Here is an 18,405-nt window from a genome sequence, read left to right as displayed (position 1 = left end):
CGGTGCGGCGCGCGTTAGCTATGGTGTCTTCAAAGTGCTCCCACCAGTGGAATCATTGTACTTGCTGGTCACGAATCTAACATTTACTCAGCCGGTTCGCTACATCCTCCAGCCGAATACAGAATTTTGAGACTTTCCAGAGATACTGACACTAAGGTTGGCAAGTTGATCTTCGAATTGTTGTGTTCGTTGTTCACCGTGCAATATCTTGCGTGCAGCATGATTCCAGAACTACCCTTGGATGTGATCAGCATTATCATGGGCAACCTGAAATGGACCGACTCAGTGGCGTTGTTTCACTGCGCCCTCACTTGTCGTGACTGGCACTCCCTCGCCCAAGACTACCTTCCATACTCCCTCGAGCTGACCAGTGCTTCCCAATTCGATGATTTGTCGCACCTCATGGTTCGCTCCGGCCGTCGGAGCCATGCTGGCTTCGTGAAGTTTTTGCGGATCATCGCCCATCTCATACCACACGTGTTTGGTCATTCTTTCAAGAGGATCCAGACGCTCAATTTACAAGACATTGACTGGCAGACAAACCCGCTGCTCCATCCGGGTTTCTTCACCTCGATGGCACAATTCAACCTCGTGACACATTTGGGGTTATATGCTTGTCGTTTCTGTGGCCTGCAAGATCTTCGACGTATTCTGTGTGCATTCCCTCAGCTGGAAACTCTAACGTTAGATTACATTTCCTGGATTCCAGCCACAAGACATCCATCAAGTCCAGGAACCATCCTTTCCAACATGTCTGCGTGCAGTGCACGGACTCTAATACTTTCACAGGGTTATGATCGTAGCATGGATTGCTTCTCGCAAGCTGACTTCCTAATGCTCATTTCAAAACTGCTTCTATCAGTAGAGGCTGTGGAGCTTTGGATTACCTCTACCATGGACCTCAGTGGCATCCTGATTCTTCTTCGCAGCTTCCCCTGCGTCACCAAATTGTCCGTCGTAGAACTCTTTCAGAAACCGGAGCACCTGCAGCAGATGGTGCTGCCACCTACTTCTGCTCCGGAACCTCCCATCCACCGAATCCAGCTTGCACAATTAAGACTCGAGAGTGACGACACGAACTTCTTTGCGACATCGGTTGAATGCTTTATCGACGCATTCGCCCCTGGAGGACTCACTAGATTAGCTATATTCCACTCTGGACTGGCAACATCTCTTGGCTGTCATCTTGACATGCTGATGCGAACGTTTGGAAACTCTCTTGAATCATTGACTGTTATTGGGTCCGGGATTTTTGAGGGTGAGGTTATCCTCCGAACGCATCCTAATTTGCGACATTGAATTTGTGACTGAACAGTTGCGCAACTCAGCCTCGCTCCTTGTACCAGCCTAACTAGTCTCAGTCTTGACGTATGGTCCGACCACACGTGGCACACGCTATGGAAGAGTGTAGCGGAGATTCTCTTTCACATCACGAGCGCTCAGCTACAAGAACTTTGGATCCGCTTAGACTCAGGATCCCGCATGGAGTACCTATCTGATCCCGATGTAGCTGCCCGCTTCTTCGATGAGCTCGATATGCTCAATGTGTCTGGCATTGATCATGTCATCGATCGTGAAAAATTCTCTCAGCTAGAGCTAGTCGAAATTCAGCTTGGGCCATTCCATGAGACAGGGGAGAGCACCAATCATAAAGTGGAGGCACATGTGCGCCGCGTATTCTCAGCGTGGGATATCTGGACATCAAACGCAATTACTTTGATGATGAGGAATATTAAGAGGTGCGCCCTATCGCTTCAAGTTGCTACTCTATGCACAGGTACATGAGGCTGACAGTAATAATGTGATCATTACTCAGGAATCCGCGACGCATGATCCTTTTCGGTGGTGGTGTCTTCCTATTGTCCCCCTGAACCCCTGTGTATATGCGTGGCCAAACTCTTCTTTCAGTCAAGCTATTCCCTCCCTTGCTACCTCTTCTGAACAACACATCACTGCGTACCCAATCAGCTGCGTGCCGCGTCCAGCAATCGCGTCGGCCTCGGAGGGATCTCCTAATATCTTCAGGCACATCCGGCCATCATATTTCTGCTCCATATTGGCCGATCCGATCGTCTCTTTGCACATCCGTCCGTTTGTGAAGTGTATTGCCGGTCATTCTTCCACCGTCTATCCATTCTGGTCTAAAAGTGGCCGACGACATGGTGGCTGTGAAGTGCGGCGCGCAAGGACATTCGATTTTGAGCGCAATTTCTTGACTCATTGTTGAAGACTGCATGGACACGCATCACCATCGTTCACTTCGCCATTTGGAGAAAATACCCTATCGAATGCTACCTTGTGCCGCATCGTGCATGATCGGGTCGTCTGTGCGTTCCACTTTCTTCCAGGACACCACACTGCTGTGAATCGCAACCCGCACTATTGAACGCTATCTCGCATCAGAATGGGCATCCTTGAGGCGTACAGGCATTTCAATGCTCTCACGACCTCATCATATGGAAAAGCGTCAGACGAGGATATCCGAAGCCTGCGGAGGTTCGAAGGAGTTGCCGAGTTCGCCCACAGGAGACCAGGGAAAGCCCACGTGTTTTATTTCCTTTAGCTCACTGCGCATCCTAAGTTACGCCGTTTCAAGTGCTGCAAGACAGTCTCTCGAGCCTCATTTTCTTCGCGCGTTATCGATGTCAGCTTTCCCCCTCAGCATTCCATCTGCCGTCATCGCTAATCAACTCATCATGCTTTCAATGTCCAGACATGTCCGACTATCTAGTCTTCAGAGCCCTGCGTGGAGCCGAGTCTCGTCGATCGTTCATGAGCTCCCACGGGCCATATATCAGTTCGCCTGCGGTTGGTGTTTTCGAATGATACATCTATAATGATACCAAGGTCATCACAATGCCAAATCGGCTCGACGACTCACACCTGCCAGTGCTTTACTCGCATGCAAATGCACTCCTCCTGTTGTCCTCACCTCGTCGTAACCGGGCATTTGTAGCTCACCGCCTACCGCTTGCGGGCTGCTCTCTTGCCAACTCCGGACATTTCCCCGGAAGAGTCAAAAAAACGCGATTGGACGTGGAGGTCGTATTGGCACCGGCACCCACGTCGAATGCCGCGCTCTCTCATCACCCGCAAACCCTCTGGGTTCATCACTCTCGCTGCTGTGCAGATATTCGCACGACCCCAGTCTTCGGGTGGCGTGATCGGTGATGCCGACCGATCTAGGCTCGTAAATCAGCCTTCGTGGAAGTCTGAAGACAGTCGTTCCTATACCCATCGTCGACTTTTGTGGGATACGGCCTGTGCCTCCTTCTATGCCGATCAAGCTCATCATTAGCGAAGGCGCTGTGCTCGAATTGGTGAAGCAGCGCGAGTGTAGAGGGCAGAGTCACTACCTTCAAGTGCTGCCGGTCTTCTGCGATCTTCGTCAGACCGCACGAAGTGTATGCCATCCCATGAGCTTGAAAGAAAAGCTCGGATGGCACAATCGACACATACAGGTCCTCCGCACCTGTACCGAAAGACTGTCGTCGCTAGACACCATCTCCTTCGTTCATTGGATCAGACAGTAGCTTCTACCTTGGCGAGATGGGTTGCAGAAGACGCTGATCGACTCTACCTCCTATCAACTCCTGGTCCTCCTTGCGCCGCCGAGATTTTCCTGTGCCCCTCCCTGATTTCTTTGCATTCTCGAAACGCTCCACGAACATTTGTCCTGAATATCGCTGACAAGATTTTTGCAGTGGCCGATCCTGACAAGGTGGCAGGCGCTAACAGTGATAGCATGGGCGCCATTCTACGCACATGCTCCTTACGATCGCGAAACCTCTACGCCTTATCCTACGTAACCTTTACGTCCGCTAGGCTCCAAGATACACGCACAGCGCGATATGTATTTCACTCGCGCCTCCTGTCGCGTATCTTCCGTGGGACTGATCAGCGATCACCACTCCACTTACTTGTCTTGGTCAAGCTCCAGCGACCAGAGATTAGGGTGCTACCGCAGTTAACGCTTGTTCTCCGACGAGGCAATGTGTGAATGCGAGGCAAAACAGGCAGAGCCTTCAGGTCCAGAAGGCTGTCTCCGTGCGCCGGCGCACCACGATAGTCAAGGTCCCTTGATAGGGATGACGCGGCTAAGATGCGGAGCATGTGCATTGACTCGTAACGTCTGCGGTGATAGAACGTACGTAACGGCCACGAGTCTGAGAGCTTACTCGACGGATCAAGCTGGAAAAAGATGTTCTCTTCGCAGAAGGAAAACTGTGTCCTGGCAAGTCGAGCCGGAACATGTGAAGATGTGGCCCCGGATAGCTCGTGGAGCAGGCTGGGCACACAGGGCGGCAGACGGCGACTAGCGTGTGTACGATCCCCCCGAGGACGGTGATGCGATTTCCAGGTGTATCTAGATAGTGATCTCGCGAGGCGATCAGAGCCGAATTGCTCCGCAAGTCTCTTGATAAATCATCACATGCACAAAGTCCACGGAACGTCAATGACAAAAAAGCAGCAGTATTGCGAAGAGGAAACCGCCCATACCACGCCGAAATTGATGTCAATGTTGATTGTTAACGTTGAGGAGTCGGGGGACGCCTTCATTGATGACGAGGGGGATCGACAACCGCGCGAAATCAGCGGAGAAAGGGTGGGAAAAGGATGAAGCGATAGAATGAATGGCATCAGAGGTGCACCCGCTCACCCGCGTTCTGCAGGCAATACGCCGTCCGTTTCAGGTTGCGGCCCCAGGACCGCGCGTCTAATATGCAGGGGCAAGTCGTGCAGCCGGGACGAGCTGGTATCTGCGTCCCATCGCCACGCAGCTCTCTTGAGCGTACCAGCAAGGGCGACAGTACGAAAGGCTCAGAACCCCCCACTCGATGGATTACGCGTCGAATTCCAAGGCAGAGGATAAGGCGGTCGCTAGAGCCACAAAGGTGCGCCGGATGCACTCGCCCACCGCGGGGAGCGCGGAGCGACCGAAGGGCGATCCTCCGGTCTCAAACGGATACGCTGGCCTCAAGCGAGCCCGCAAAGCCATCAATTGCGAGCCCTGTAGGGCCAGCAAGCTTAAATGCGACAGGTGAGGCGTCGGCTCCTTCCCCCGTCCCGTAGATATATGTCCATTCGCGCTCATCGCACGTGTCTTCGTTCTCCTCGGATTTCACAGGAATCGCCCGTGCTCGTCTTGTGTCCTGCGAGGTAAGCATTTAAGCTGCCCATCATGTCGTGGCCATCACGTCGCTGCCAGCTCGTAGCCATGGGGGCATCCTGCCAGTCAGCCTTTGTTGGTTGTACGTCATCGGCGCAAAGTGAGCATTGACGTGGGATTTGTATCACCCCGCCGCGATAGAACCTTGAAAGTGCTGGTCCCTTGCGTCGGCTAAAATCTATATGACCTCAGCTCGCATGTTGCTGTTCGGGGCCAGTCACAAATCCCGTCATCAAAGCATCGCATTTGTGACGCGTCCATGGGAGCCACAATTTGCGACGCGCAACTGCGACCTACGTCCGGTTGCATTGAGCATGGACAACAGTATGCTCTATCTTTGCTTCATCTGACTTGCAGCTGTGACACCCAAATGTCACCTAGCACAGCCCTGTGAAGCTCAGCAGGCTGTACATTTTCCATGTTCCGGGATTCGCTGCAATGTACAGAATGCAGAAGCTCGGGTGCAGTCACATTCATTTATTTACGGATTTCTAGCGATGAGGCCGGCGATCGACCTCGCAGATGGTTCCAAAGGCCTCTGCGAGACTCGTGCAGAAAATGAGGCCTGGAGCGCTTATACTCGTAGGGCGCTTGCGCGCCTGTACTGGAGTACAGTTTCGGTATTCTGCTTATTCGGGATGCTGTGTTACGCGGCTCCCTGAATGTAACTCATGCAGAGGTTCGAGACTAAGAGGCTACATCTGATTAATAGGAATGTGTCATGGGTTGACTTTGCGCTCCCACGGAGACCTTCGAATTCGTAAGAAGTTCGCCCCAGGTTATTAGCCGACGTTCGCGCACGGCCTCTTCATGATAATATCACGTCCTGGTACACAGAAGCTCAATAAACTCTCTATATAGGAACTACCGCACTATGTTATCAAGGTCAGGAAGGCAGTCCCTCGCGTATTCAGGACATCCGGTGAGTCGTTAGTCATAAGTTTACCTGCAAGTAGGCGCTGAATGCATGTCCGCTGCTCTTCCTCTCCTTTGCGGGCTCAGACGACAAGTTGACCCTCTAGGCGAAATCATCCGTATACGCGACTCACTCGCCCTTCTCGAGTTGCATTGTAAAGACACGGGCGGCTCCCGCTCAACAAGTACCAATCCAGCAAATTCCTCGGGTTTTCCGCCGCATCCCATTGCAACGCCATCGAAACGACTCTTTGAGAGTATGGCAGATCCGCCATCTCGTTCCTCAGCTTCTACTCCGCTTGGAAATACTGCGAAGGCCGCTGACCCGAACATCATCAGCACGCCTGGTAAGCATGGGCAGCACAACTCGGGCGGCCTATACGAAGGCCCGACAACTGTGACATCTAACCTCATAAACGTAAGTGCACTCGCTGTGTCGTGCCGCTTGAATTGGCACTTATCCGCTCGTAGACATCTGACAAGGACGAATCCGATGCGAGCGAGCACCCTCCAACGCCTTCGCGAGAACTGGAGACCGCGCTTTCGCCAAGCAGCACGGTCTCTGCAACCTTAGCCTCTGCCTATGACGAAGACCTCATCGCAGCCCTCCCACCCATCAACACCGTCGACGAGATGGTCGCCTATTACTTCAGCTACTGCAACTGGATCTATCGACACGTGAATGAGCCTGCATTGCTAGACGGCTGGGCGTGCTACAAGGAGGGGCAGTCGGGCGACCGCGTCGTCTTCGCGACCGTGTGCGTCCTCATCGCGCTTGCGGTCTGCTACCTGCCGCCAGGGCATGCGCTCCTCGCGGGCCTGGGGGCGAGCGAGCAGCTCGCGCAGAAGTACAACGGGCTGTCGCAAACCGCGCTGCAACGGTACCGCGCCGACGCGGAGAGCCGCACCCGCACATACACGCTCGGGCTCGTCGAGCTGCTCCTCGCGCAGTCGCACTACATGACGTTTGCGAAGGAGGGTCCCGAGGAGGTGTGGGCGCTCGGGTCAGAGCTCGTGTCCGTCGGGATGGCGATGGGCCTGCACCGCGACCCAGGCAAGCACCGCTACGAACGCACGCTCGCGGAACGGCGGCGCTGGGCGTGGTGGCACATCCTGCTCTTCGAGCGCTGGCAGGCGTTCATGTTCGGGCGCCCGCTGCAGATCGCGTCGCACCATTTCGACACGCACCTCCCGACGTTCTGCGATTCGGCGCTCGACCCGTCTGGTCAGGTGTACATCCCGAACCTCGTGCTGTTCCGCCTGGCGTACATCCTCGGCGATATCATGGACGACGCGGTGTCGTTCCGCCCGGTGCCGTATGCCGCCGTCCAGGAGCGCGACCGGATGCTCAAAGCGTGGTACGACGCGCTCCCGCGGGAGCTGCTCCTGGACGAGTTCGCGCTGGCCCGTGGACTAACGAGCGTCGATTCCGACTTGCGGCGCCTCGCAGTGCAGAGCGTGATTCACCGATGCGCGTACTTCCATATCCGCTTCACGCTTCACAGGCCGTACGTCAAGCTTCCTGAGAGCCTCGAAATCGCCGTGAGCGCCGCGTCGGGCCTGATCTCGCTCTTCGCACAAGCATTTAACGTCGCGTGCGTGCCGGGCCACCTCAATTGGGGCCCGTTCCACGTCTTTTCGGCGTTGATGTTCTTTAGCTTCCAGCTGATCAATAGCCCGAACCAGCCAGGCAAGGGACTGTTCCGAGAACAGATTCGCAAAGGAATGGTGCTGCTCGACCAGTGCAGGGTATTGCCCGTCGCAGACAAGGCGTTGATGATCCTGCAGGCTCTCGAGCCGCTGTATGCGCCTGGCTCGGAGAAGGAGTCGCCCGAGGAGCGTTCCAAACGCAAGGCGCAGATTCTCAAACTTGTCAAAAACCTTGCGTTTCCATATCAGGATTTGGCGTATTCTCGCGACGTCGAGTCGCCTGGGTACAGGCCGTTTTCACCCAGGGTTGCAGAATCTGCCATGGCGTCCAGGAACGACGTTCAGATGCAGATGGAAGGATCACCTGCGTTGCATGTGCAGGTGCATGATCATACAGTCATCTCAACAGCGTCGATGCAATGGCCGCCGGTGCAGACTGAGGATGACGTTAGCCCCCCATACATGCACCCACCGCCGGAGTCTCCACTTGCCGTGCCGCAACAAATGATGAAGCGACGACGTACGGCTAGTGAGACGCATCAACAGTTACTCAATATGCAAAAATCACTCGCAGCTGATCCCGTCCCTTCTAATCGTATCGGCCATCCACCGCGGCCACAGCCACCTCCGGGGCATGCCCCTGCTCCTTCACCATACTCTCGTCCGACGATGAACTCATATGCCGTGCAGCAGGCGACGATGATGCAGCAGCCGCAACCTCACCACGTACAGGCATTTGACGGTGGCCAGCCGACGGGGTACTTACACCCGGCAGATGAGAGCTCCATGTGGGGCGCTTCTGTGGGATTTGGGTTGGGCGAGTGGGCGCAATTCCTGAACGTGGTGCACCGTCCAGACGCTCCTACGCGACACAGTCACATGGAGCGCCACCCCGGGTCTTGAGCTTGCAACGTTTGTTGCAATCGCACGGTGAAGTCGGGTCTCTTTGTATAGTATGCTTGTAGATCCCTGGTTGTGCTGTCCCCCACGCTACGGTATCTATAGTATTGAGCTTGGTCTACCATTTATTTACAAATACATAACGATCGATAAGATAAGGGACCTGGGCTTAAGGATGACCGAAGAAAGGTTCTCGAATCTTCGAGTCTCTGGCTGAAGGCGTCTGCACGGTTCATATAGTACTACACCCTCAGCCGCAAACTATCCCCGACACTCATGGCCGACGCATTGAAAGACCAGGGCAACAAGGCCTTCCAGGCCAAAGACTACGACAAGGCAATCGACCTCTTCTCGCAGGCGATTGCACTCGATCCAAACAACTTTGTCCTTTTCTCGAATCGTAGCGCTGCCAAGGCAGGAAAGCGACAGTATGCCGCAGCACTCGAGGATGCCGAGCAGGTGTGGTTCTCCGAGCGTGCCGTTTCAGTGATAGCTGGACTGACGAGGTTCTCAGTGCATTAACGTGAACCCTGCATGGTCGAAGGGCTATGCACGCAAGGGTGCTGCATTACACGGATTGCGAAAATATAACGAAGCCATTGCAGCATATGAGACCGGCCTCAAGCTTGAGGACAGCCCTGCGCTGAGGAAGGGGCTGAAGGAGGTCCAGGATGCGAAAGGTTTGCCTTCTCAGTTCTTTTCGACATCTCGCATGCTCTGAACTAGCAAATCGACAGCCGCGGACGAACGAGGAGACGGCGCAGAGGCCTTCGGCCTCGGTAAGATGTTCGCCGACCCCAACCTGCTCGGCAAACTCGCCGCAAACCCGCGCACGGCGAAGCATCTCGCGGATCCCTCATTTGTTCAGCAGCTGCAGTTCATTCAGCAGAACCCTAACGCCGCTCAGGGCGTGTTGAACGATGCACGCATGATCGACGTGCTAGGCGTGCTCATGGGCATCGACATGCAGGGTTTCGCGCGCGAGGAGGGTTCGGACGAGCTCCCACCGGGCGTGGCGAAGATGGAAGAGGTCCATGAGCCCGAATCGCCTTCGCCGCAGCCGACCGCTTCGTCAAGCTCAGCACCGCCACCACCCAAAGAGGAAGCCACGGTGGAGGATGTGGAAATGGGGGAGCCTGAGGACGATGAGACGGCGAAGGCACGGAAAGAAGCTGAGGCTGAGAAGAAGCTCGGTGCGGACGCATACAAGTCAAGGAAGTTCGAGGAGGCCGCAGTGCACTTCCAAAAGGCGTGGGATATCTATCCGCAGGACATCACGTTCCTTACGAATCTTGCAGGTGAGCTTCGATTTGATACTGGAGTCGCACAGGTCTGCTTACATTCCTGTAGCTGCATATTTCGAGGAGGGTAACTTCGATAAGTGCATTGAGACGTGCGAGAAGGCAGTTGACGAGGGACGATCGGTGCGTGCCGTTGGTTGCTTTTCTCTGACGCAGCCTCTCATTTTCGATTCAGCTCCGCGCGGACTACAAACTTGTCGCAAAAGCTCTCGGCCGTATCGGCAACGCATATTCGCGAAAGGGAGATCTCGAGACCGCCATCAAGTTCTACAACAAGTCGCTCACCGAACACCGCACCCCCGACATCCTCAATAAGCTGCACGAGACAGAGCGCACGCAAGCAGAGACGCAGCGGCTCGCATACATCAACCCAGAGAAGGCCGAACAGGCGCGTGAGGAGGGCAACGCGCTTTTCAAGAAGGGCGACTTTGCTGGCGCTGTGAAGGCGTACACGGAGGCGATCAAGCGCGATCCGCACGACCCGCGCGGGTACAACAACCGTGCAAATGCATACACGAAGCTCGTCGCGTTTCCCGAGGCGGTCAAGGATGCAGACGAGGCGATCAAGGTTGACCCCAAGTTCGTGAAAGCGTACATTCGGAAGAGCCACGTGCTGTTCGCGATGCACGACTACACAAAGGCGCTCGAGGCGATTCAGCAAGCCGCTGAGATAGACGATGAGCATAAGCATACAAAGGAGCTCCAGGACCAGATGCTCAAGTGCCAGCAGGAGCTGTTCAGCCAGCGGACAGAGGAGAGCGAAGAGGAAACGCTCCAGCGTGCGATGCGGGACCCTGAGATCGCTGTATGTGCTTCAGAATTGGCTTATTTTGTCGTTATCTCGAACGCTGATGGAATCGTTACCAGACAATCATGAGTGACCCTGTAATGCAGTCCATCCTCCAGCAGGCACAGTCAAACCCTGCAGCGCTGCAGGATCACATGAAGAACCCCACTGTCCGTAACAATATCATGAAGCTCGTCAATGCAGGTATCATCAAAACTCGGTAATCAGTCAGGCTTCGAGGACCTGTCTGATGTCTAACAAGGATTGGACAACCATGCTGGCGATCTGGCGTATGAAGCTGTTAAATGACCATTTGTTTGTACCCGCATTGTATCTATAGTCTTAACTAATCTGCACCATCTTTGTGTCTGACATTCTAATGGGTCACAAGAGTTTGGAAGGCGGAGACGCCCAGGACCATCCCTTCAAATTGTCGAAGACCTTCAATACTTCTTGTTCCTGGGCGAGACGCTCCAGCTCCTTCTCTTCTTTTCCCTCGCATATTTCGCGCCATACTCGGACATTCTCGTGCACTTCGCGCGGGTTACTGAGACCGACGACGGTCGGCACACTGAGCTCGTTCGCCTTGCGGAAGCTGAATCCCACAGCGACGTTCGGCAGTCCGCCGTCCCACTGCGCGCAAGTCGAACTCGCCTGCTTGGCCGCATCGCGGAGCTCCTGGGAGGCAGGGTGCCAGGCTGGGGGCTTGGGCGTGAGCAAGCCCATGTTGAGCGGGGACGCGGTGAGCAGCTGGGAGATCTTCGCACGGTCGCGGAAATGCGGCGCAAACTCGGCGAATGCGGTGTTCTGCAGCATCAAGTGTGAATATGAGAGCAGGACATCGAGCGGCTTGTAAGGCGGCGTGTGCAGGGCAAGCAAAGCAAGACGGAGAAGTGTTGGAAGTGGATAGCCTGATGACGATGCTTGCATTTAACGGGGATCGCACGACACAGAAATTAAATCGAACCTGTTATCCCGACTGCTTTGACGATCCCCTCGTCTTGCATCTTGCGCAGCTCAGCGAGCGCATCTAGTATCTTCTGGTCACCTTCACCCCACACCTTGCCTTCCTCTCCCTCGACCAGGCCGTACTCCGCCTTCTTTTCGTTCAACGCCAGTGTCGGATCGCCAGCGACGCGCGCGCCAACTTGGGTCGCGATGAACTCGACATCGTGCAGATACACCGCGTCGAGGTAGGTGGTATTCAGCCGCTTGAGGCTGCGCTGCACGCTCGCGCGGATCGTGGTGGGGGAGTAGTCAAAGTCGGCTCTCGTGCTGCCGTAACGGCCGCACTTCGTCATCTATGTATGCGATCATGATATGAACGAACGCTTCCGATGATCATCGAAGCCCGCTACCAATTTATATGAAGAGCGCGGGAAGTCGGTTTCGAGCGCCTTCAATGCAGTACCCAATACGATTTCGGATTGCTGATAGTATGCAGATGTATCGAAGGCATTGATACCATATCTGCAATGGCGTGAATTGCGCGCACTTCGTCACCGCCATGCGACTTACCGCAGTGCCAGTCTTACGGTGCGCACTGGCGTGAATCCAGACAAGTGACTGTCTTCGTTGTAGATACTGGAAAGCGCTGCAGCACCGAAGATGATTTCAGGAAGCTGCAGGGCGCCGACGACGCGCTTAAGTTGCTGTTGGTTATATTTCGTCCTCGACGCGCTCCCGAGTTGTCTCACCAGCGACAATCCAGGAGCAGGGGCATCCTCCTCTTCATCTGGGATCTCTAAAGAGGGTAGAGAATACACAGGCTGCGAATCGTCGAGGCGGACCACCATGTTCGAGAATATCAAAGGGATCAGTGGTTGAGATGAATCGATGTCAACAGAGACCGATGCTGAAGGTCACAACGACAGACATCACACGTCACGCATTATAATACATTGGGAAGGGATGATCAGGGACATTTGAGAGGGCGGCTACAGAGCGTCCACCGCATGAATTCCAGACCTCCATACACGACGGGAAAGTAGGCGGACATTTAAAGCTTCTTCCTTTCCCAGCTATATTACGACAGAGTAAGAGAACATGAGGCAGAGAAGAGAACGACTTCACGCACCTCTTGTCGAAGTGCTGGTTGACAGTGAGTAGTTTGGTACCCTCATTTGGCTGGATGTCGTTCCAGGGAGTGGGGTTCTCCTTCGTCCAGACGACTGGAAAGGCATTCAGATTGGTGAACCGCGATAAACACCCTGGAGTGTCGCATGCTCACCAGTTGGGCCCCGCGCAAGCCGTGTGAGATACCAAGTCCCACCGATTATAACCGCTCCGACAACAGCAAAACTTTTGCCAAGATTAACAACCCTGCAATATCAATTGAATGACGGGTCTTCTACTCACATGGGGGTCGCCTAGGCCAAAGGTCCAGGGAGATGAGCAATCCACGTCCAGACAGAGAACTCAGAGAGATACTGACCTCAACGGCGAACCAGTTCTTCAAGAACGACTTCCGCATATGCGAGGACATTGTGAATGGCGAGGTGACGGTGGCAGTAAGAGGTGTGCTCACTTCCGAAGCTCACCGTAACCGGTCGACTCCATGTTTCCCACGGCCGGCCTGACCGACGCGCCTGGTCTGTCAGTGGCACGTGCTCTACCGCTGCCCAGTCCTGCCTCGATCATTTCGAGCCCAAGCCCAAGTGTGAAGAACCTGATGCTGCCTTCGTCCTCAAGGCATCATTGGCGCGCCGTTCATCAACTTTCTCGAGACTAAAAAGTGCCAATCTGATTATCAACCGCCATCAAAATTACAGTTGCTAGGTTCAGAGGATTGCCAATACAGCAACATGTGAACTCAATCAGAAGTGCCGTTGACGAAAGTGTGCAAAGTTTGAACAGTTCTCAACCCCCCTTCGCGACCCAGCATGCATCATTGACTAGCTTGTCTAAGCTTCTCTACCATTTTGATATGGTTTGCGATATGTGCTCGCAGCCGCTTCTGAAGCTCCTGCACGCGCGGCAAGGTGTCTTCCTGAGCTGCCAGAAGAACTTGATCAATGAGGGTATACGGCAGCCAAGTTGCCGAGGCCTTCCTTGGCTCGTCCTGGGCAAGGCGTGCATCACTCTGCAAACGTTATACGCGATCAGACATAATCTTCCAGGACCATATCCCACACTAGTTGAAGGGTTCACCTTCTCGAACAGCGATATAGTGTACTCTAATGCAGACTCCAGACGGTTGTAGCGCATGTACGTTCGCAGCAGATACTCCGACTCTTCGTTCTGTTTTATAGCCAACTGCGGTTAGATGAGGTATCGTGCAGTGAGATAGAGGACTGACTTCGAGTAGATGGGTTAACCACGGCGGCGGCGATGCGTCGTACGACAAAACAGTTTCCAGCGCTTCCTTGTAGTACCGATGGTCTGTGTCCGACCCGTCATAGCGTTCCAATGCCTGCCGCAGGTAGCGCCATGCCCTATCCGCCATAGTCCCGGACCATGAGGAAACTTTATCCGTAAGTAGCCAGTCGCCGACGTCCTCCGTCCTACCAGAAGTTGAGTCAGCGGATGATTGGAAGGCTAATTAAAGAAGTCACATCATGGCATCACGCTTGCGTGAAAAATGCAGGCACTGCGTAGTCAAATGAGCGAAAAGACGGGACATGTCGACACCCAACGCGCGAGCAATGGTAAACGCTTTGTCAAGGCGGTTCATTTGCGCAAATTTCATGACGATCGCGCTGGGGGAAGACACCCACACTGGACACCGCACCGTTAGCGCTCCGCGAATGTCATTCTGCTTCGAAGACTAACCTCCATTCGACAACGTGTGGTCGAGTCCGATCAACTCGAGTCGTGCAGTCAGTAGGGCACACTCGTATTGCATGTCTGCCAGCTCCACTATCTCGACGTCTCGCTTCCCAGACGAAAACTTATCTTCCGGTATGTGCTTGCATAGCCTCCTTCTTTTACGGGGCTATAAGTATCCCGATCAGCGATAGCTCGACTGGAAACCGGACAGAAAAAGGCCCACGAACCTCATGCTCGGTCTCTGCCGTAACGGGAATAACAATCCAGGCGTTTTTCCGATCGACTAGGGCCAGAGCTTCCATGGCAATAATATATGCTTCAAGCTGCTGTTCCGCAAGGTCACGAAACGCGTGGTGTTGTTCAATCAGGACCGCGAGTTTTCGTGCCCGTTGATACATTACAAGCGAGGCTATGCCATGTCAAGTGATCAAGGGTCAGCAGGGCAGAACACATTGGGCATAGAGTGAGATGCGCTGACCGTTGCGGTAATCTCCCCTCGAGACGTACCAGGTATACAGAATACGGGAATAGAACGGTCGCACTCGAGGGTCAGCATTTCGAGCCTTGAACGACAGAGCATCTTCGACCTCGTCGCCCAAGGTGGCGAAGTTAAACGACAATAAGCGCTCAATCGCATCTTCTTCGCACATTTTGAACACCAGCTGACTAACACACTCCCGTTTACTGCTCGGAGTCAGTAAGGGGCACTTCAAATAGAGGGGGCCGGCTTACACTTTGTCATAAGGCGTGGACACGAGAGCCATGTACGCGTTCTCATGTCGGCCTAGGTCCGTGAGACCCCTGATGAGGGACTGCCACAATGCAGACGTGTCGCCGCCGGTCGGCGCATGTGAGATTGCAAGCTTCGCGAAGGACACTTCATGCGCAGTTGCATCGGCATCCCTGAAGAGCTCTGCAGCGTGCAAGTATAAATCAAACTCTGTTCTGAAATTTTGTGCACCGGGAAGTACAGCCCCGAGAGCCCCCTGGTCGTCCGGCTCGGCGTCTGCATCTGACAGGGCCTGACTAGACATGAGCGACTCCGGCCCTATACCGGAACCGTCAGTTGGCATCGATATCACAACTGCAGGGAAAGAAACAGCGCACCGAAACTCCCGGCGAGGCTTTCCAAGATTATCGCAGCATTGTCGAATTGGTTCTCGTCCAGCCATAGTCGAGCCTCCACGTACTTGACAGCAGGCGTTCCGGGGAGCCAAGACAGCAGCTCTCCTGCCACTTCATGATACCCAAGCCGGCGGAAATCCTCGCATAATCGCACCTCTTGCTTGTTCGCGAATGCTGGAGAGTAGTTTCGTAGAAAACCGGTCTGATCTAGGAGTTGGAAAGCCGCCTTCGGCAACTCCTCCGTTATGCCGTAATAAATGAGGAGATGCTGTACAAGAGACATCGTCGGGTTGACTCCAGATCGCCCAGACGAGACGTTCATGTTGCTCATTTGAGTGACGACGTCATCTTCGCTAGATGCAATCTCGCTCACAGGCTGCCACGCGATGTCGCGCAACATGCAAGTTCCACGATGCACAGCAAATGCTTCAGCGAGTAGCGTTGGGGGCCATTCATTCAATTTGTGTGCGAACCAGAAGAGCAAAACCATGACGGCAGAGCACAGTTCGTACCTAGCGTGGACGGTTGCAGTCAAGTATGAGGCTGCAAATGCCCTCTTCCATTCTGACGAGTTTGGATTTTGTGATTGAGTTTGTGAGAGGCTGTCTGTAGAATCATCGTTGATTTCTTCATCCTTGACTGACAGACCAGTGCTGCCAACAATGTCCAAGATGGTGCGCACGCCGCTGAGAAGGTCTTCATCTGCGATTTTTTCCAGACGACCAGCAATCCAATCGTCGAAACCTCCATCGACATAAGCGCGGAGCTCCATCATTGCCGCCTGATCTTTGATAATATCCGCGAAGGAAAATGAGACTTCCTGGTGCAAGATATCCGACAGACGGCCCTCCAGAGCATTCATCGCTCGCGAACCAAGGCGCGAACGCAAATCCCACACAAACTCGACCACGTCCGGCACAAGCTGCGATTTGGCCGAAAGCAACCTCTGGCACTTCAAAGCTCCATCTTCGGTAGCTGTGGATGCGACGCGCTCTCGCTCAATGATGACTAGGCCATCCTTCTGCTTCCCCATCCCAATCGCTAAAGGCAACCGAGCACTACGCTCTATCTCTCTACACCGCGCAATGAAACCCTCCCAGTCGCGTTTCAACGCATTCCAGTACTTTGCCCATTGCAGCGCCCCGGAGTGCGGGTCGCGAGTCACCTGGACAGTGCAACCTACGATCGCAGCAATCTGCTCTTTGACGTCGGAATAGACCGCGACGAGCTGCGATGGAGGAAGTGACGGTAAGGACAAACATGCATTAGTGTACCGATCGATGGCGACTTTGAGAGTCAAAGGGGAGAACATTCCGGGCCTCATGATCGACTCGAAGAATCTCTCCGATAGCGAGCCTGGCGACAGTAGCAGTTCGTCTAGATAGGTCGGAGTGAGCTCGACTTCTGCTGGATACATCATGGTACGCCAATCAGGCTGATTGGATGCAGATTCGTCAAAAGTGAGTTCAAGCTGGTGCACCATTGACTGTCCCTGCCTGTCCCACAGAGTATATAGGGTTCTTCCGTCCACGATGGTGAAGTCTTGAAGATGGCAATGTGTGCTGTCTTCTGGTGCCTCAAGAAGGTGAAGCTTTTGCAAGCCCTTGTTGGTAGTGGTGAAGAGTTGGAAGAATCCACCAGAAGACGGCGAGATCTCGGTGGGAATGAAGACGAGAACATAGACTGTATTCGTCTCCGATACTGAGAAGACGCGAAGGAGATTTTGTGGTTCTGGTGGGAGCAAGACGGAGTATCTCACAGCGGGAGGAACCGACCCCCGCTCTTGTACAGCGACGGCCTGTTCATGAGCGATAGCAGGCAGCACGACGTGCGCGATGACACCGTTGGCCGCAGTCCACAGACGTAGTGTGCGGTTTCGTGATAGTGTCCAGACATAGTCGATCTCAGTGGGCTGTGGAAGGCTTGCGATTGAAGTAATCTCATCTGCTTCGTTCGGCGTGGCTATTTTGGGTAATAAGAAAGCAATTGGAGCTGCTGCGTACGCATGCAGTGTTTGCTCTGTCCAGGAATCTAGAGGACCACGTGGTCAGCTGGATCAATGATCACCGTAGATGGACAAACAGACGTCCATACCTTGTATACTGTTTCCCAGAGGATTTCTCTCAACGCGTAGCAGGGACCCATTTGGCGTTCTGACGATAACGCAATCCGGTGATTGCACATGTACCAGTCCCTCGGTATCGCAACCCATACCCTGGACGAGATACTCATGGCACCAGTGGGCAGTCGATTGGGGTGGCCACGAGATCTTACCAGCGTGCACTGGGATCACAATGCAGTACAGGGAACCTGTCGCGGTAACTGCAATAAGATGGACTCCTTGAGATTCATGCAACATGATCGAAGGATAGGGCAATAGGGGAGAAGGAAATTCGAACCGCAGAGGCGGCGCGTCCGAGGACAACGAGATGATTTCCAGGACGCGCGATTCATGCGTGACGCGTAGCAAGATGTTGCCGGTCATGGGCGTGTAGGAATGCTTGGCAAAGGTTGCGTGTTCTCGTGGACAATTTGGAGGGTTCTCCGCGTGCAATTTGACAACATCCTGCTTTGTCGTGGGCACGGGGATCGGCTGGGATGGCGGGAGAAGTGCTGACAGCTGAGATGCGACGAGTATGTTGCCGTTTGGGGTGGTCATGATGGCATAAATGGGAGGAGGTGCGTGTTCGAAATCTGGGTCAGATGAAGTCGCGTTTGATGAAGAAGTACCGAGAAAGAGTGTGGCTGCGACCGCCGGCCACGATGAATGTGGCAATTCGAGATCAATC

General features: G+C 54.1%; 7 protein-coding genes across 7 annotated transcripts; 4 read left to right on the top strand and 3 right to left on the bottom strand.

Annotated features, from left to right (window-relative positions):
• The first annotated feature begins 25 nt into the window (after positions 1-25).
• On the top strand, positions 26-1,955 carry LAESUDRAFT_30122 (uncharacterized protein). The gene is made up of 4 exons (XM_040901890.1): positions 26-156; positions 219-1,258; positions 1,316-1,739; positions 1,817-1,955. Exons 2-4 carry the CDS (start codon positions 220-222, stop codon positions 1,869-1,871), a joined length of 1,518 nt encoding a protein of 505 aa, XP_040770624.1. The 5' UTR covers positions 26-156; position 219; the 3' UTR covers positions 1,872-1,955.
• A 1,167-nt stretch (positions 1,956-3,122) lies between these two features.
• On the top strand, positions 3,123-4,214 carry LAESUDRAFT_30133 (uncharacterized protein). Its single transcript, XM_040901891.1, has one exon. The coding sequence runs from the start codon at positions 3,407-3,409 to the stop codon at positions 3,998-4,000; it is 594 nt and encodes a 197-aa protein (XP_040770623.1). The 5' UTR covers positions 3,123-3,406; the 3' UTR covers positions 4,001-4,214.
• A 526-nt stretch (positions 4,215-4,740) lies between these two features.
• On the top strand, positions 4,741-8,820 carry LAESUDRAFT_30175 (uncharacterized protein). The gene is made up of 6 exons (XM_040901893.1): positions 4,741-5,041; positions 5,129-5,160; positions 5,883-5,930; positions 6,032-6,092; positions 6,173-6,503; positions 6,557-8,820. The coding sequence occupies exons 1-6, from the start codon at positions 4,839-4,841 to the stop codon at positions 8,636-8,638; spliced, it is 2,757 nt and encodes a 918-aa protein (XP_040770622.1). The 5' UTR covers positions 4,741-4,838; the 3' UTR covers positions 8,639-8,820.
• A 33-nt stretch (positions 8,821-8,853) lies between these two features.
• LAESUDRAFT_30060 (uncharacterized protein) lies at positions 8,854-9,262 on the top strand. Its single transcript, XM_040901887.1, has 2 exons — positions 8,854-9,096; positions 9,150-9,262. Exons 1-2 carry the CDS (start codon positions 8,912-8,914, stop codon positions 9,160-9,162), a joined length of 198 nt encoding a protein of 65 aa, XP_040770621.1. The 5' UTR covers positions 8,854-8,911; the 3' UTR covers positions 9,163-9,262.
• A 1,845-nt stretch (positions 9,263-11,107) lies between these two features.
• On the bottom strand, positions 11,108-12,519 carry LAESUDRAFT_808580 (Aldo/keto reductase; the record flags this gene model as incomplete). Its single annotated transcript, XM_040914075.1, has 4 exons — positions 11,108-11,634; positions 11,691-12,024; positions 12,082-12,193; positions 12,242-12,519. 4 exons carry the CDS (start codon positions 12,517-12,519, stop codon positions 11,108-11,110), a joined length of 1,251 nt encoding a protein of 416 aa, XP_040770620.1.
• Positions 12,520-12,593: 74 nt separating this feature from the next.
• LAESUDRAFT_669430 (uncharacterized protein) lies at positions 12,594-13,232 on the bottom strand. The gene is made up of 5 exons (XM_040905402.1): positions 13,158-13,232; positions 13,082-13,092; positions 12,954-13,024; positions 12,801-12,894; positions 12,594-12,744 (listed from the first exon to the last, which is right to left on the bottom strand). Exons 1-5 carry the CDS (start codon positions 13,206-13,208, stop codon positions 12,723-12,725), a joined length of 249 nt encoding a protein of 82 aa, XP_040770619.1. The 5' UTR covers positions 13,209-13,232; the 3' UTR covers positions 12,594-12,722.
• Positions 13,233-13,440: 208 nt separating this feature from the next.
• On the bottom strand, positions 13,441-18,386 carry LAESUDRAFT_719428 (uncharacterized protein). Its single transcript, XM_040907625.1, has 10 exons — positions 17,711-18,386; positions 15,599-17,647; positions 15,224-15,539; positions 14,970-15,175; positions 14,719-14,900; positions 14,495-14,657; positions 14,278-14,440; positions 14,022-14,226; positions 13,874-13,963; positions 13,441-13,805 (listed from the first exon to the last, which is right to left on the bottom strand). Exons 1-10 carry the CDS (start codon positions 18,273-18,275, stop codon positions 13,611-13,613), a joined length of 4,134 nt encoding a protein of 1,377 aa, XP_040770618.1. The 5' UTR covers positions 18,276-18,386; the 3' UTR covers positions 13,441-13,610.
• Positions 18,387-18,405: the final 19 nt, after the last annotated feature.

Source organism: Laetiporus sulphureus (assembly GCF_001632365.1).
Source record: "Laetiporus sulphureus 93-53 unplaced genomic scaffold LAESUscaffold_1, whole genome shotgun sequence".
In the NCBI taxonomy this organism is placed as follows: Eukaryota; Fungi; Basidiomycota; class Agaricomycetes; order Polyporales; family Laetiporaceae; genus Laetiporus; species Laetiporus sulphureus.
Note: the sequence above shows the minus strand (reverse complement) of the source record. Positions and strands in the feature narration are given on the sequence as shown.

What these genes read in the sequence shown, in the direction of transcription:
- LAESUDRAFT_30122 (XM_040901890.1), top strand. Translation starts at nt 220, where the DNA reads ATGATTCCAGAACTACCCTTGGATGTGATCAGCATTATCATGGGCAAC. An exon ending in TGGGTCCGGGATTTTTGAGG is followed by an intron (nt 1,259 to 1,315) that starts GTGAGGTTATCC and finishes GTGACTGAACAG; the next exon opens with TTGCGCAACTCAGCCTCGCT. An exon ending in ATGATGAGGAATATTAAGAG is followed by an intron (nt 1,740 to 1,816) that starts GTGCGCCCTATC and finishes ATCATTACTCAG; the next exon opens with GAATCCGCGACGCATGATCC.
- LAESUDRAFT_30133 (XM_040901891.1), top strand. Translation starts at nt 3,407, where the DNA reads ATGCCATCCCATGAGCTTGAAAGAAAAGCTCGGATGGCACAATCGACA.
- LAESUDRAFT_30175 (XM_040901893.1), top strand. Translation starts at nt 4,839, where the DNA reads ATGGATTACGCGTCGAATTCCAAGGCAGAGGATAAGGCGGTCGCTAGA. An exon ending in AGCAAGCTTAAATGCGACAG is followed by an intron (nt 5,042 to 5,128) that starts GTGAGGCGTCGG and finishes CGGATTTCACAG; the next exon opens with GAATCGCCCGTGCTCGTCTT. An exon ending in TCGCGTATTCAGGACATCCG is followed by an intron (nt 6,093 to 6,172) that starts GTGAGTCGTTAG and finishes TTGCGGGCTCAG; the next exon opens with ACGACAAGTTGACCCTCTAG.
- LAESUDRAFT_30060 (XM_040901887.1), top strand. Translation starts at nt 8,912, where the DNA reads ATGGCCGACGCATTGAAAGACCAGGGCAACAAGGCCTTCCAGGCCAAA.
- LAESUDRAFT_669430 (XM_040905402.1), bottom strand. Translation starts at nt 13,208, where the DNA reads ATGTCCTCGCATATGCGGAAGTCGTTCTTGAAGAACTGGTTCGCCGTT. An exon ending in GCTTGCGCGGGGCCCAACTG is followed by an intron (nt 12,895 to 12,953) that starts GTGAGCATGCGA and finishes ATGCCTTTCCAG; the next exon opens with TCGTCTGGACGAAGGAGAAC. An exon ending in AACCAGCACTTCGACAAGAG is followed by an intron (nt 12,745 to 12,800) that starts GTGCGTGAAGTC and finishes GTCGTAATATAG; the next exon opens with CTGGGAAAGGAAGAAGCTTT.
- LAESUDRAFT_719428 (XM_040907625.1), bottom strand. Translation starts at nt 18,275, where the DNA reads ATGACCACCCCAAACGGCAACATACTCGTCGCATCTCAGCTGTCAGCA. An exon ending in GAGGGGAGATTACCGCAACG is followed by an intron (nt 14,901 to 14,969) that starts GTCAGCGCATCT and finishes GACATGGCATAG; the next exon opens with CCTCGCTTGTAATGTATCAA. An exon ending in CGCAAGCGTGATGCCATGAT is followed by an intron (nt 14,227 to 14,277) that starts GTGACTTCTTTA and finishes AACTTCTGGTAG; the next exon opens with GACGGAGGACGTCGGCGACT.